The 17,348-nt window shown below is 37.6% G+C and overlaps 1 protein-coding gene across 3 annotated transcripts in view; it reads left to right on the top strand.

Annotated features, from left to right (window-relative positions):
- Positions 1 to 17,348, top strand: part of INTU (inturned planar cell polarity protein) — a gene marked incomplete at its 5' end in the record, with an annotated part of 65,384 nt that overhangs the window by 28,058 nt on the left and 19,978 nt on the right. For 2 of the 3 annotated variants that reach the window (XM_081093009.1, XM_081093007.1), the window contains 4 exons: positions 2,583 to 2,701; positions 3,993 to 4,082; positions 5,244 to 5,321; positions 8,658 to 8,847. In XM_081093009.1, the coding sequence (XP_080949135.1) occupies positions 2,583 to 2,701; positions 3,993 to 4,082; positions 5,244 to 5,321; positions 8,658 to 8,847 (477 nt within the window). The remainder of the gene's footprint in view (positions 1 to 2,582; positions 2,702 to 3,992; positions 4,083 to 5,243; positions 5,322 to 8,657; positions 8,848 to 17,348) is intronic. The other variant, XM_081093008.1, reaches the window with a different exon arrangement.

Genomic DNA, 17,348 nt, shown 5'->3' with positions numbered 1-17,348 from the left:
CCTTCAGAGAGAATTTGCTGCTTCTGCTTCTGCCACTGGCCTGGGGTTTACTCGAGGATCTAGGTGTAACACACTGGTCTTAGGCTTAGCTCATCTACTGAGCTGCTAGTCCAGTGCTCAGTGTCCTGATCAAATATGGTAGGCATCAGCCCTCAGGACAGCCCTGCCTCTGCCTTTCTGCCCACCACTCCCCACTCCCAGCTGAGGCCCCAGCTTGCTTTGCAGTGGTGGGGAAGGGGGTGTGGAAGGGTATGGAGAGGGTGTCCTTGGAAACCCTCTACTTCTTACATACCCAGCAGTTCAAACAAGTATGTTTTGGTCATGGATCTAGTTGTTTTATAACACAGGAGTCGCTTACAGCATCTAGTTTACCATAATGCTTGGAGCAGAAGTGGGATCTAAAATTAGGTTTTACCTAATTTGCATTTCTTTGCTTTTGAAATCTTTGCAGTCTGTATTCTCAGTGCCAAAGCCATTTTACACAAGGGGTGTATTTCCCTGGGTTGCTTTCTTCATATATCAAAATTTAGTCACTGATTCAAAAGGAAAAGAAGGGATTTACTTATACATATTTTTATTATTTTCTCTGTTCTGAAATGCCTAGAGACCTAGAGTTAATCATTCTAATTTCTTGCATGTATGATTAGTCCTTTATATCTTTAAAACAAATGAGAAGTTTAACCATTTATTGTGTAAAACACACACTAAGTTTCTGGGATGGTAGCACTCTGCCTCTTTCTAGGTTATCTGAGAGTAGGATGCTGCTGAGGCCTTTTGTCATCCTTGCCTTTCTTTCCATGGGAAAGTGTGTAGATGTTTCTCAGTCTGTTGACAGTCCTGTATCAACACTGTGATCAAGAGAGGCTTTTTATTCTCATTGAATAGAGTGGGAGGTCCTGCAAATGCATGCTGCTAGCAAGTGCTTAAAAATACAGCTAATTAAATTGGTTAGGAATTGTAGAGCTTGCCGGCGCGTTAACAGTGAGGTTTTCCAGACTGGTTCTGCAGCAGTTGGCATAGAGGTTTTCTCAAAGGACCTTTCTTTACTGGTATGACTTATCTTACAATAAGATGTCATAGGGTCATTTTGTTTTCCTGTGAGTTACATATCTAAGAAAAGCTTGTTTTCTTTGAATTAGATATTTGGAAATTTCACAAAATGAATCAAAGGAAATATGGTTATTTGTTTAAAGTGGTATTTGTTATTTGGCTACATACAATACATTTATTGACTAGCAAAGTTTTAAATGTATAAGTAGACATAATAGAAGATCTTAACTGATGTTTGACTTAATTTCTAGAGATAAAGTGTTTAACTGTTTTTACACTAAAAATACTGCAAGAAGATTTGAGTTGTTAGGCAGAGTGTATGGCCAACACATTCCATAGCAATTTGCATATATTGAATTTGTTTATTAATAAGCACAAAAAGCAAATGTGTATAGTTTGTCATTATTTATATTTGTCCTAATGTAAAAGTTGCCAAGATATACATACCATGTCACATAATTACTTCTTGTAAAAAGAGACCAAAGCAAGAAGTAGAACAGTCTTAGAGAGAGAACCAAGGAAAATATCTGATAATATTTTAAGAGTTTGGGCTTTCAATAGTGGCTCTATTAATATTTATGCATATTGCCATTAAACAGTATTAGTGGAAACTACTCTGAATTCTCCAAGGATTCTATCTGGAAATTTGTATTTTGCCTGCTTTTTATTTGCCTTGTAAGAAAAATGTCATGTTGCTTTAAGTAACAGCAAAAAAGTGAGGTCCAGAATGATTCATCCCTTTGGTAAAAGTTCTAGCACAGTGCACATCCTGATTTTGAAATTTGTTATTTTGTTAAAACTTCATGTTTCCTAGGAACAGGCTCCTCTTGAAAATTGAAAAGTGGTAAGCATTCTGAGATTTATCCTATAGATCTAGTATTTTACATAATTTAAAATGTGCTGTTTTTTAAAGACTTCATTTAGATTAATTTGTGGTAGGAAAACCCTTTCAAAATTTATAATATTATAATGTTTCTTTCTTCCTATCTGCATTACTCTAATGCAGTTTTGTGTTCTCACTTTTTAATTTCAGTATTGTTTTGGGGTTAAATAAAGATTTAATAATTTAACAAATTCACCAAAAATGACAAAGATGATCCTTTTAAAGTCAGTATGAAAGTAATTAAATTTAAGGACTCCTAAAAGTTACATATGATATCTACACAGATACCATATGTGTAAAAATATTTGTATAATGAAATATAATAAAATATTCATGTTAGAATTTATTGTAAAGGGGATTAAAGTTTAAAACATTGTTTGAAATTATTACAACTAATTAGTGTCCTATTCAGTATATATTTTGACATCATGACCAATTTTGACAGTCTCTAACTTATATTTTCAACTGCGTTAAAATTCTAAGCATATATCTCTTCTTATGTTTGAGTAAAACTACTACTGAAACTGAAAAGATTCTTTTTATTGTTGTTCTTTTTTTTAATACAAACTGAACTTTCCATGACAAAAAAATAATGACTGGAAAATTTGAGGAGTGTGATCATTTTTGTTTCTTTGTTTTCATTTAACAGCAAGAAATTCTTTATCATTACCCAGTGTCTGATGCATCTCAGAAACTTAAAAGTGTGAGAGGGATATTTCTCACGCTGTGTGACATGCTGGAAAATGTAACTGGGACACAAGTTACTAGGTAATAATTTTTACTTAGCTTTAATTATTTTTCTTTCAAGTTCTTTACCTTGATTCTGACAAAATGCTAATAGAAATATCTATTATACAAATATATTAGTATCCATAATGTAGCTATATCTGCATACTTTGCTTCTCACCTAAGTTATTTCTACCAGTCATCTTTTTAAAGTATCGGTTCTCAATATGGCTGTAGATCTGGGTGTTCTGGTACACTCCAAATCACAAAGTTGGACCAGTGACCTATACTTTAGAACTTATTTTATGAAGGTGGTATCTCTTAAGCATGGTATTATGATGAGTTTTGGCTTTTTCATGATTTTATCTTGATTGTTAACTTGCTGGGTGGGTAATACTTTGTGGTTGGTAAGAATGACTAAGTGCTTATTTTTCTTATGCTTCTTGCAACAGTGATAGAAAAATACAGAATATACTTTAGGAGGCATATTTAGAATGCAATATCGTCTGTGCAAATTTTTTCAGTGATGGATAAGCATGACTGATATCAAATAATTTTTGGAAAAATTAAATACATCATATAGTCAATTATACAACAGAGTATACCATTCTACACCGACTTAACCAGCCCTGACTTTGAGATGCCATAGTTAACTTATGGGAAGAGGAGGCTCAACAGCTTTTAAGTTTTGTTTTGGGATTGGTTTTTCTTTCATACAATAAGTCTCTGAAGTATAAGCTATTTTCTTCCTTAATATTTCAACAATCTTTGACTTTACAAAAATAGTTTATCTCAAATTTTAAGAGGCCTAAAATACTAATAAAATGTCAAGTTGGATTTTCTAGGCTTTAACTTTTCTTTTTCCATCTTCTGGTAAAAATGACATCACTCTAACAGTGTCCTTAAGGAACATGTTTAAATCTGACTTACATTTTCTTTATTTGTTTATGTAGCTGTGTCCCATATTGAATATCACCTTATAAGCTGGGACCATATCTTCCTTTTTTTGTAATCTCTTTAGTAAAGCAAGTTCATGCGCAGGCATCAAACCTGATATATTAAATTAACACACTGGGATGGAAGCTTTCTTATTTATTTATTTATTTTATTACTGTTATGGGTATACTTTTGTTTGAGTTTTTGTGAGGTTTTTAAAAATTACTTCAGAATATATTTTTGTTGTGCGATTATCTTTTCTGTGTGGCAGTTAGGGATATGCCAAGAAATGTGCTTGTTAGGCATGCAGTTCTTAAATCATACCATATGCAGTCTTTTCTGAATGACTTTATAATCTTAAAACATTTAAAGATATTCTAACTTTATTTTTTCTTAGCTCGTCCCTTCTTTTAAATGGGAAACAAACTCATGTGGCTTATTGGAAAGAATCTGACAAGTTGTTGTTAATTGGCCTGCCTGCTGAAGAGTAAGTTGAGGGTTTTATTGACCTTAAAGTCATGTCTCAAATACTGCTAACGTAGTCTGTTTCATTAAAATTATGCCATTTTTGTCAAAAGGCAAACTCCTTAAACAGCTTTACGATTTAAAGGTCTGTTGGACTAGTACAATAACTGTGTGTTCATGTGATGTGAATTTTTGTAAACCCATACTTGCAAAACAACCCAGCTTTTCATAAACCCGCCCACTGGCTTTGGGCAGTCTCCTATGCTATTTTATATAAGGGACTTGGGCACCTGCGGATTTTGATATCCATGAAGGGTCCTAGAACCAAAACCTGCAGATAGCTTGAGCCTCTTCACAGCATGTCCCTGGGCTTACTCCACAGCAAGATCCAAAATAGAGAAAGGGGGAAGCTGCAAGACCTTGTATAACTTAGTTTTAGAATAGAGACACTATCATTTCCATATATATTCTTTGTTGGAGTGAGTTACCTAGTCCAGCCCACACTCAAGGGGAAGGAATTAAGCTCCATCTCGAGAGGAAGAGTATCAGACAATTTATGGGCATGTTTAACATCACAAACAGGCTACAGTGAAAAATATTAAATGGGTTATGTTTTGAAGGTGACTTCAGTTTTCAACAGAGACATGATCTATCATAAATGTGGGGTTCAAAATTTTAACACGATGGGATAATGGTGTTATGATATACGCTAAATGATGGCTCTCTTTAACAAACTAATGTGTGTTTTTCTGTCTAAAAGGGGACTATAGTCGTCCCTTGCTATCTGCAGGGTTTTGGTTCTAGGACCCTACATGGCTACCAAAATCCACAGATGCTCGAGTAGCTTGTATAAAATAGCACAGGACCCTGCTAGGAGACTGCCCAAGGCCAGTGGGTTAGATTATGAAAAGCTGGGTTGTTTTGCAAGTGTGGGTTTACAAAAATTGTGGAACATCCATAATAAGATACTTTAGGGTAAATCATTTGTCTTTATTGTTTTAGTATCCCAGAAGGCAAAAGAAAAACAAAATACAATGTCAAGATAAAGGCAGCATAGGCCATGAGGAAGGGGAGAGGAAGCCCAGCTAAGGAACTGGGCAGAGGCTACAAATTTGGTCTGCTTCTTTCAGATATGCATCATTTGCTTATGCTACAAATAAACAAATGTTTTTACCTTTTTTAGAGTTCCTCTTCCTCAGCTAAGGAATATGATAGAAAATGTTGCCCAAACCTTAAAATTTATGTATGGTTCTTTAGATAGGTAAGTACTTTTTTGAATTGAATCTCAAGTTTTAAGTGTCTGAGCCTAAATCATCTCTTGCACATACTACTATTCCTTCGTTGGCAAGTTAGTTGTTTGAGGTTTTTTTCCCCTCCTTATTTTCTCATCCTTTATTACTGGCTTTTAATTATAGCTCTAAGCAGTTTTTCATTTCATCCCTTGCTGCTTCTTTTTTTGATCTCATATGTTACTTTAGTGAAATAGTAATGAACCACAATTATATTTTGATTTGATATATTTCTGTAGGGGTAAATGTAAGAGCATTTGTTCATAACAGAAGATTTTAAGTGTTGTTGTTTTTTTTTTTATGTGTGTGTTTTTCTGGTTACAATACCAGTGCCAAATTCACTATCCTAAAATGTGATACTTCCTTCTAAAATTTTTTTCAAGTAAAAATGAATGCACTATTAAAATAAAAAAAAATCACAATAGACTGTTTAGTTTCCTATGTATCCTTCTGTGTATTTTTTATATAATATGAATACTCTCCTTTTGAACACGTGTGGGCTCATACTATATATTTTTTTCTGCCTCTTGCTTTTTTACCTTACCCCATAATGTGATGCATCTATCTTGATCTGAAGAAGGATAGTTGAGGTAACCGTTCAATATTTTAACAGGTAAAATTATGATGGAAAATACATTTTTCTCTTTGTGGGATTTTTATAAGTCCCAGTACCTAAAGAGCTAAAATGATACCTTTGCTTTCAAAGTCTTCAGCGTCTATCAGTACATAAATCAATCCGTTTATACAATTTTCCAAACGCAGTAGTATCAGCTCTCTGCTTCTCTATGTAGATATTTGCTGTCCCTGTTCTCAAAGCAGTCTTAGGGATTTTCTGTGATTGTGCCATCTGGGAAAATTGTCTGGTTTGCAGTGTTCTCCAACAGCTGCTTAGGAGACACATTCCTCTCAATTACTTACTTATTAGCATTTTCCAAATGTGTGAACTACAAAAGGCCAGGCAGCCACAAACAGGCTTTTACCATTTATCAATGAGGACATTTTTAACCAATGAAGTGTAAGGATGTGGTTATAAACTATCTCCTTACATTTACACTAGATGAGCAAAGCTTGCTATGTTTTACCCTAATTAAAGCTTTCTGTTTTCATAAAATCAGAGATAATCAAAGAATAAACTCCTGCAATAAATTCTATTCATGAAGATGATCAGTTGGAGTTGTTCTGCAGATTTCGATGGAGTAGTTTGGGGGCAGAGGTACTTTTACTTTCTCTGAAGTTCATCTTGAAATTTAGCTTCCATTGATTTGGAAGTGTTTCCAAGATGGCAACAAACTGAACTAGTTTCTTCTTGTTCAAGTGGGAATTTGAAAGGCAAACCATAAATGTGAAGATCCATTTAAATGTTAAGATCTGAGTTCTTAAACCCAAAAAGCAGTATGTATCCAATATGTTGTTAATAGTTGTTTTGCAATAATTTTTAATAACAAGATTTTTTCTGATTATGAAAGATATGAAAGGCCCTTTGAGCCACAGAAAACTGATTGTACATAAACAAAATTTAGTGTTGTGATCAAACTAAAGATATAACAGTTTCCCTCACCATTCCCAGCCAGTCCATCAGCAAGTCCATATCAGCCAATCCATCCATTTCTCTCCATCTTCACTATTACCCTCTCTAACTATAGCCATCTCTCACTACTATAGTAAACTCCTAACTGGTTTCCTTGCCTCCATTGTTGCCACTTTAATTAGTTGCCCTTGTTTTTCAAATTTAATTTTTTATTGAATTTTCTGGGGTGATATCTATAATAATAAAAGCATCATATGCTAATAAGACCAGACGTCCTTCTGGGCATCCTTCCAGATGACCTCCGGACGAAGCCGGGGCTGCGAGGGAAGCCCAGGTCCCGGGTGCCTGCCTGCAGCCGGAGGGAAGCCCGGGTCCCGGGTGCCAGAGGGAAGCCGGTGCTGGCAGCCAGGGGAAGGAAGGCCTACTCTTGCATGAATTTCATGCATCGGGCCTCTAGTAGGTTAATTAGGTTTCAGGTGTACAATCCTATAATAGGCCATCTGTATATTGTATTTTATATTCACAACCCCAAGTCAAGTCCACTTTAATTAATTTCCAAATGCAGTTAGAGTGATCTTTCTACAATATCTGGTTTTGGATCTCAAACCACACCCACCCCTCTGCACCGTTCTGTAGGCACCTGGCCAACCTTGTTTCCCCCCTTTGGCTTTTGCACTCTGCTCCCACTGGACCTTCTAGACATTGGCATCTCAGCTTAAATGCCCCATTCTAAGAGACTCTTCTCCAACCATTTGGTCTAAAATAGCCAACCAGTTACATCACACATTCACAAGGCCCTGTTCTATGCACAGTCCTTTGTAAGTGTTCATGTTTTTACTGTTTGTTCACTTGTCTTTCTCCACTAGAATGTGACCTCCATAGGAGCAGAGACCTTGTCTTTTGTCTTGATATTTTTATTGCTGTATAGCAATAAAAATATCAAGACAAAAGACAAGAACAAAATATCAAGAGTATACTAGGCACTCAAGTAATTTGCTGAATGAATCAGTGAGTAGTATTCTGCTAATATTACCAATTACATTATCCAGTGAGCTATTCCAATGAATGCTGCAGCAATGTTGTATTATTTGGCAATGTTGTATTATTTTACATGGCTAAAACCAAGTCTCTCTTCCTCTTTTGAATTTTTCAATAATTATGCTTTCCTTAAAGAGGGGAGGAAATAACTTAGGTTAATTTATGTGCTTACTAAGTAATGAGCCTTATACGTGCTTATACTAATTATATACTAGATAGTTTGAATGCGAATTAGATTGTAAGATCCCTATTTTTACAGAAATGGAAACAAAGTTCAGAGAAAGGTTAGATTATTTTCCTGTGATATATACCTAGTAAGTGTTGTGATAAGACTCGAAGCTATATTACAAAGCTCAAAATCTCTTTATTTTTCCATATTGCCTGAAAGATTTTGAGAGTTGTAAATGGTTGATAGTGAGAGGTAAAAACAACTCACATTTTTTACAAAAAGGGCACCTGAGCCCATTCTGCTGTAGATATACCACTTGTATTAGCATGTGGTTCTTCCATAGTACCACTACTCAGTGCATTTGAGAGTAGGTTTTAGGGTAAAAAATACTGACAAGGTAAATTTCTTAACACTTTCCATCAGCAACATTATAGCAGTAATTCTTACTAAGAGACAGGAGTAAGGAAGAGAGCTTATCTGGTTGGGAAAGATCCAGTCCTCCTAGCAGCACACAAAAGATGACCACCGTTTATTTCCACGCGTTGTTCTAACTTAGAGCTCTTGGTTCTTCAGTGCCTTTTGCCAGGTTGAGAATGCTCCTCGGTTGGATCATTTTTTTGAACTGTTCTTTCAAAGAGCCCTCCAGCCTGCCAAGCTGCACGGCAGGGCCAGTCCCAGTGCCCAGCAGTACGAGGCCTCCAGTGCAGTTCTTTTAGACAATCTCCCTGGAGTGCGGTGGCTCACACTTCCTCAGGAAATCAAGGTAATCTTAAGTGTCATAAAGTAAGAATCAGGACCAGCTGCTTTACAATTCTCTGTCTTCTCTTCCCCTTTCTCCCCCCTAAAGCTTTTTGTTATTTTCAGGATTGTGGGTAAGAGTCAGAAAGGTAATTGGTTGATGAAGCAGGGGTCCAGTGCAGTGAACTTAAGTCAAATTTTCCTTTCTAAATAAAAGTTAGCTCTTTCATTTTACAATGTTTAAGCTTTGTCCAAACTTGGATTACTTTTCAGAAATCATAATTATTTGTTGTATTTTTATTTATGAATTTCGTAACTTTGATTTTACAATGTAAGGTTATGTTAGAGTTATGTTTCTATGTAAAATAACGGTAAATGAAATGATTGTCTAACAAACAATATTCTTAGTTAAGTATAGATCTCCACTAATCATAGCAAAATCTTTCCTTACATGAACATATGTAATTAGCTTTTGCCTTGTCCCCTGTATATCTTAACAAGGGTAAGGCTTCATGATGGTTAAGTATCATCAAAGTGATTTTAGTCATATCTGGAGACCTAGAATAACTTTACTGCTGAATAACTGGAAAGATCATTTCAGAAATTTTCATCACCAGCAATGTTTTCAGCTACAGCATTTGGATTAGTATTAAACAAGACACTATGCCATAGCCAGTTCCCTGCCCATGAAGAAACCCAGCCTGTTGTAGTAAAAACCCAATTCAGGGTTCCACTCTTCATGGAATTCTTTAATATACAATCAAATAAATGCTTTTTTAACAGTTCAGTAATTATTTAAATTGATATGTCAGTTGCTTTGTTGAATTTTCTTATCTTTAAAACGGGGACAATAATAGTAGCTATTTGACAGAGGAGTTATGTGCTGTTACATGTAAAGTGCTTAGAATCAAGCCTGGCCCATTGTAGTCATAATTGTAGTGATTAGAGTATTATTGTATAATTTTTATTTTGAAGGAGGTTAGAGCAAATTTAGAGGAAACTTTTACTTTAAAAAAATTTTTTTCTTTATTGATTAAGGTATTACATTGCCCCACCATCCTCCACCCCCAACTCATGCCCTCACCGCCCTGGTGTCTGTGTCCATTGGTTAGGCTTATATGCATGCATACAAGTCCTTTGGTTGATCTCTCCCCCTTACCCCCACCTTCCCCTACCTTCCCTCTGAGATTTGGCAGTCTGATCAATGCTTCTCTGTCTCTGAATCTGTTTTTGTTCATCAATTTATGTTGTTTATTATATTCTATAAATGAGTGAGATCATGTGATATTTAACTTTCTCTGCCTGGCTTATTTTGCTTAGCATAATGCTCTCCAGTTCCATCCATGCTATTGCAAATGGTAAGAATTCCTTCTTTTTTACCGCAGTGTAGTATTCCATTGTGTAGATGTACCTCAGTTTTTTAATCCACTCATCTGCTGATGGGCACTTAAGCTGTTTCCAAAACTTAGCTATGGTAAATTGTGCTGCTATGAACATAGGGGTGCATATATCCTTTCTGATTGGTGTTTCTAGTTTCTTGGGATATATTCCTAGAAGTGGGATCACTGGGTCAAATGGGAGTTCCGTTTTTAGTTTTTTGAGGACACTCCATACTGTTCTCCACAGTGGCTGCACCAGTCTGCATTCCCACCAGCAGTGCACAAGGGTTCCTTTTTCTCTGCATCCTCGCCAGCACTTGTCATTTGTTGATTTGTTGATGATAGCCATTCTGACAGGTGTGAGATGGTGCCTATTGTCATTTTGATTTGCATCTCTCAGATGATTAGTGACATTGAGCATGTTTTCATATGTCTCTTGGCCTTCCTTATGTCCTTTTTCAAAAAGTATCTATTTAGGTCTGTTGCCCATTTTTTGATTGGGTTGTTTATCTTCCTTTTGTTCAGTTGTATGAGTTCCCTGTAAATGTTGGAGATTAAATCCTTATCGGTGATAACATTGGCAAATATGTTCTCCTATGCAGTTGGCTTTCTTGTTGTTTTGTTTATGGTTTATTTTGCTGTACAGAAGCTTTTTGTTTTGATGTAGTCCCTTTTGTTTATTTTCTTTTTAGTTTCCATTGCCCTAGGACAGTAATGGCAAACCTTTTGAGCTCGGTGTGTCAGCATTTTGAAAAACCCTAACTTAACTCTGGTGTCGTGTCACATATAGAAATTTTTTGATATTTGCAACCATAGTAAAACAAACACTTATATTTTTTATATTTATTTTATATATTTAAATGCCATTTAACAAAGAAAAATCAGCCAAAAAAATGAGATCACGTGTCAACTCTGACATGCGTGTCATAGGTTCGCCATCACTGCCCTAGAAGCTGTATCGGTGAAGATACTGCTTCAGCATATGTCTGAGATATTGCTGCTGCCGATTCCTCTAAAATTTTTATGGCTTCCCGTCTTATGTTTAAGTCCATTATCCATTTTTAAGTTTATTTTTGTGTATGGTGGAAGTTGGTTGTCTAGTATCATTTTTTTTGCATGTATTAGTCCAATTTTCCCAACTCCATTTATTGAAGAGACTGTCTTCACTCCATTGTATGTTCTTGCCTCCTTTGTCAAATATTAATTGAGCATAGTGGTTTGGGTCGATTTCTGGGTTCTCTATTCTATTCCATTGGTCTATATGTCTGTTCTTGTGCCAGTACCATGCAATTTTGAGAATAGTGGCTTTGTAATACAGCATGATATCTGGTATTGAGATCTCTCCTACTTTGTTCTTCTTTCTCAGGATTGCTGCAGCTATTTGGGGTCTTTTTTTATTCCATATGAATTTTTTCGAGAGTTCGTTCTATGTCTGAGAAATATGCCATTGGTATTTTAATGGGGAGTGCATTGAATCTATAGATTGCTTTGGGTAGTATGGACATTTTAATGATGTTGATTCTACCAGTCCATGAACACGGTATGTTCTTCCATCTGTTTATGTCTTCCTCTATCTCTTTTTTCAGTGTCCTGTAGTTTTCCAAGTACAGGCCTTTTACCTCCTTAGTTAAGTTTACTCCTACGTATCTTAATTTTTTTTTGGTGGAATGGTAAATGGCATTAATTTTTTTAGTGTCTCTTTCTGTGAGTTCGCTATTGGTGTATAAAAATGCCATAGATTTCTTGGCATTAATTTTGTATCCTGCTACCTTGCCAAATTCATTTATTAAGTCTTATAATTTTTTGATGAAGTCTTTAGGGTTTTCTATGTACAGTATCATGTCATCTGCGAATAAGGACAGTTTTACGTCTTCTTTTCCAATTTGGATACCTTTTATTTCTTCTTCTTATCTAATTGCTATGGCTAACACTTCCAGTACTATGTAAAACAGGAGTGGTGAAAGTGGGCATCCCTGTCTCATTCCTGTTCTTAGGTGAAACGATTTTAGTTTTTGCCCATTGAGTATGATGTTGGCTGTAGGTTTGTCATATAAGACTTTTATTATGTGGAGGTATGATCCTTCTATTCTCACCTTGCTGAGTGTTTTTATGAAAAATGGGTGTTGAATTTTGTCAAATGCTTTTTCTGCATCAATTGATATGACTCTGTGGTTTTTTTCTCTCAATTTGTTTATGTGATGTATCACGTTTATTAATTTGCCGATATTGTACCATCCTTGCATCCCTGGGATAAATCCTACTTGGTCATGGTGTATGATCTTTCTGATGTACTGCTGGATCCAATTTGCTAGGATTTTGCTGAGGATTTTGGCATCTATGTTCATGAGGGATATTGGCCTGTAATTCTCTTTCATTGTGTTGTCTTTATCTGGTTTTGGTATTAGGGTGATGCTCATAGAATGAGCTTGGAAGTGTTCCTTTATTTTGAATTTTTTGGAATAGTCTGAGGAGGATAGGTTTTAGTTCTTCCTTGAATGTTTGGTAAAACTCCCCTGTGAAGCTGTCTGGCCCTGGGCTTTTGTTTGCTGGAAGCTTTTTGATGACTACTTCAATTTCCTCCATAGTTATTGGCCTATTGAGATTTTTAGAATCTTCCTGATTGAGTTTTGGAAGGTTGTATTTTTCTAGGAATATTTCCTCTAGGTTGTCTAGTTTGTTGGAATAGAGTTGTTCATAGTATTTTTTAACAATCCTTTGTATTTCTGTGGGATTGGTTGTTATTTTGCCTCTTTCATTTCTGATTTTGTTTATTTGGGTCCTCTCTCTTTGCTTCTTGGTGAGCCTGGCTAGAGGTTCATCAATCTTGTTTACCCTTTCAAAGAACCAGCTCTTGGTTTCATTGATCTTTTGATCAATCGTTTGTATTTTTTTTTTTTGTCTCTATGTCATTTATTTCTGTTCTGATCTTTATTATCTCCTTCCTTCTGATCACTCTGGGCTTTTCTTATTGCTCTCTTTCTAATTCTTTAAGTTGTAGAGTTAGATGATTTACTACCATTTTTTCTTGTTTTTTTAGGTAGGCCTGTAGAGCTATAAACTCCCCTCTCAGGACTGCTTTCACTGTGTCCCATAGATTTTGGATTATTGTGTTTTCATTGTCATTTTCTGGATGTTTTTAATTTCTTCTTTGATCTCTTTGGTAACTCAATCATTGTTTAATAGCATGCTTTTCAGCTTCCAAGTGTTTCAATTATTTTGATTGTTTCTATTGTAGTTTATTTCTAATATTAAGCCATTGTGGTCTGAGACGATGCTTGATACGATTTCAATCTTTTTGAATTTGGAAAGACTTTGCCTGTGACCCAATATGTGGCCTGTCTTTGAAAATGTCCCTTGTGCACTTGAAAAGAACGTATATTCTGTGGCTTTGGGTTGAAATGTTCTGAAGATGTCAGTTAAGTCCATCTGATCTAGTGAGTCATTTAGGATTGCTATTTCTTTGCTGATTTTTTGTCTAGAGGATTTATCCAGTGATGTCAGTGGGGCATTAAAGTCCCCTACTATGATTGTACTGTTGTCGATCTCTCCCTTGATATCTTCCAGGAGTTTTTTTATGTATTTAGGTGTTCCTGTATTGGGTGCATATATGTTTACAAGGGTTATATCCTCTTGTTGTATCGATCCCTTTAGTATTATGAAGTGGCCTTCCTTATCTCTTGCTATAGCCTTCACTTTGAGGTCTATTTTGTCAGATATAAGTATTGCTACCCCAGCTCTTTTTTTCCATTTGCCTGAGAGATGTTTTTCCATCCCTTCTCTTTCAGTCTGTGTGAGTCCCTTATTCTGAAGTGGGTCTCTTGTAGACAGCGTATATATGGGTCATGTGTTGTTGTTTTTTCCATTCAGCCACTCGATGTCTTTTGATTGGAGCATTTAGTCCGTTTATGTTTAAAGTTATTATTGATAGGTACTTGTTTGTAGCCATTTTTATTTTTTGTGCCTGTGTTCCTTCTTCCCTTTTTATTTCTTCTTTTTACACCATTCCCTTTAGCATTTCTTGCATTGCTGGCTTGGTAGTGATAAACTCCCTTAGCCTTTTTTAATCTGTGAAGCTCCTTATTTTCCCTTCAATTGCTGGATAGAATATTCTTGGATTCAGTCCCTTGCTTTTTATCACTTTGTAAATTTCCTTCCATTCCTTTCTGGTCTGATGTGTTTATGTTGAGAAAACATTTGATAATATAATGGGAGATCCCTTGTACGTAATTTTCTGTCTCTCTTTTCTTTTTAAATATATTTTATTCATTTTTTACAGAGAGGGAGGGAGAGGGATAGAGAGTTAGAAACATTGATGAGAGAGAAATATCGATCAGCTGCCTCCTGCACACTCCCTACTGGGGATGTGCTCGCAACCAAGGTACATGCCCTTGACCAGAATCGAACCTGGGACCCTTCAGTCCGTAGGCCGATGCTCTATCCACTGAGCCAAACTGGTTAGGGATTCTCTCTCTCTCTTGTAGCCTTTAAGATTCTCTCTTTGTCCTGTACATTTGCCATCATAATTACAATATGTCTCAGTGTGGATCTTTTGGGGTTCATCTTGTTTGGGATTCTCTGTGCTTGTGTGACTTTTTTCTTCCCCACAACAAGGAAGTTTTTTGACATTATTTCTTCAAATAGGTTTTCTAACTCTTGTTCCTCTTCCTGTCGTTCTGGCATCCCTATTATTCATATGTTGCTTCGTTTCATGTTGTTCCAAAACTCCCTCAGACTCTCCTCCTATCTTTTAATTTTTTTCTCCAATTGCAGTTGAGTTTGGGTGTGTTTTGCTTCCCTGTCTTCTAATTTGCTAATTTGGTCCGCCGCCTCTCCTAGTCTACTGTTGAAACTTTCCATGGTGTTTTTTATTGCAACTATATCACTCTTTATTTCTTCTTGGTTCTTATATAAGTTGTTAATTTTTTTCATCCCTCTGTTTTATGATCTGTATGACCCTTATTCTGAATTATTTTTCTGTCAAATTGCATGCCTCTGTTTCACTTAGCTGCTTTTCTGGCGATTCCTCCTTTTCTTTCCTTTGGGGGTTTCTTTGTCTTCTCACTTTTGCTCTCACTGAAGGATCTAGATGTCGAATAGAGCAGGGGCTGCTCCTTGGGCGGCAGTGGCTCCTCAGGCCGTGGCTATTCCTCAGGCGGTTGCAGCCGACATTGCTCCTCAGTTGGCGGTGGCTCCTATGGTGGGCGCTCTTCACAGCAGTGGTGGCTCCTCTGGCTGGCAGGGGTAGGCTGCCTGCGCAGCTGCTGCTCCTCAAAAGGGGATGGGCTACTCGCACCACTGGTGCTCCTCAGATGGGGGCAGGTTGCTCGCAGGGCTGCTGCTCTTCATACGGGGACGGTCTGCTCATGTGGCTGCTGCTCCTCAGACAGGGGTGGGCTGCTCACGGAGTTGCTGCTCCTTGGATGGGGGCAGGCTGCTTGCCGGGGCTGCCACTCTTGGGGGCGGGCTGCTTGCGCGGCTGCTGCTCCTCGGACTGGGGTGGGCTGCTCACAAGGCTGTTGCTCCTCAGACAGGGGCAGGTTGCTTGCAGGACTGCTGCTTCTCGGACAGTGGTGGGCTGTGTGTGAGGCTGCTCCTCGTACGGGGGGGGGGGGGGGGGGGCGGGCTGTTTGCACAGCTGCTGCTCCGCAGACGGGGGTAGGCAGCTCGCGCAGCTGCTACTGCTCTCATGGCAGCAGGTCGCGTGAGGCTGCCTCTCCTCAGATGGGGCAGGCTGCTCACATGGCTGCTGCTCGGGTGGTCGCGGTGCCCTGGGCGTTTTCCAGGCATCCTCTTCCCTTCCCAGCTGCGAATTGTCTCACCAGCTGTGTCTACTTTGCCAATGAAGGGTGGATGTTATTCGATTTAGTTGCTCGTTCTATCGGCTCCAGGACAAGACTGGGGACCGCATGTTCCTCTTATCCCAGCATTAATGGAATCAGAAAACATGGCAATGAAGTCATCACTCCAATTCTCTTTTAATAGCTGGCACTAGAATTCTTGCACAAGATCTATCCTTATTGGGAAAAGACCTAGGTTGGACCACTTGGGAAAGGGGAATACCTGTGGGGTCATGGATGTTGGCTGGCACCATGGATTCTGCAAAATCACCCAGGATAGGATGAGTTGCCTATGACACTCAATGTGTCAGGCATTGTGCTAGGCTGTGGAACACCAAGGTGAGCAAAGCCAGAGTTCTTGCTCTCCTCGTACTTGCACACCGAGCACACGGCAGCGGCAGCGGCCAACCATGGGCTCTGCGTCTCTCTCGGGGAAACCAGAGGTTTCCTTCCTACGCCTCCCCAGTAGAGAGGAGACCTGGGAGAGGAGGGTCGGGCACAGATGCCATGGCCAGATAGGATGCTCGTTCTCCAGAGAGTCAGCGCACAGCGGTGGCGGTGGCGGCGAAACTTTTACTTTTTGATACTCGCATTTTGTCTCTGCCTTGTCAACTGCTGCTGCTGCAATTTTTTATATCTCAGGCCAACAATTACCATTTTCATGTTAAAACTAAAAAGTTTGTGATATATATACATATAATTCTACCTCCACCAGTATTTTTATAAGAAATTATAAGTGTTCAATATAGACAGACAGTTAATAGAAAACTTTACCTTTAAGATAGAAAGACACTGGCTCCAAAGTCTGTTGTATGCCCATTTGGGGGTCTTTTCTCTTCTGAAAGACAGAAGGCCAATTTCGTGAGTCAGAAAGTGCAATTTCATGAGACCTGCCAGACTAGAGGTATTTAATGTTTTGGGGAACAATGTCTTTAGACTTTGGATACGTTAAGAGTAAATATTATCTTCCCCCTAAGAAGTTTAAGACATTTTAAAATAGAACCTGTTTTGGTCTTATAAAGTCCATGAAGGTTACCTCCTATATTCTTTCTTACTGGCATTTTTTCTTAATTTGGCTTTCTTATTGGCATTTTTTCTTAATTTAGCATACATTTTATTAAATGCTTTTATTTATCTCAACCTAAAAGAATATTGAACTGAGATCTCACTCTGTGAATTCTGGTGTATATTTTTTAATTTGTTGCCTCAAGTCATACCAATTGCTTATCTTTAGTTGCTTCTATCCTTGTTAATTCTAACACTACTGTCTGGAGATCCGTCTTCATTGTGCCAGGTACTCGGATTTGTGT

This window comes from Myotis nattereri (assembly GCF_964212035.1).
Source record: "Myotis nattereri genome assembly, chromosome: 5".
NCBI lineage: Eukaryota > Metazoa > Chordata > Mammalia > Chiroptera > Vespertilionidae > Myotis > Myotis nattereri.
Note: the sequence above shows the minus strand (reverse complement) of the source record. Positions and strands in the feature narration are given on the sequence as shown.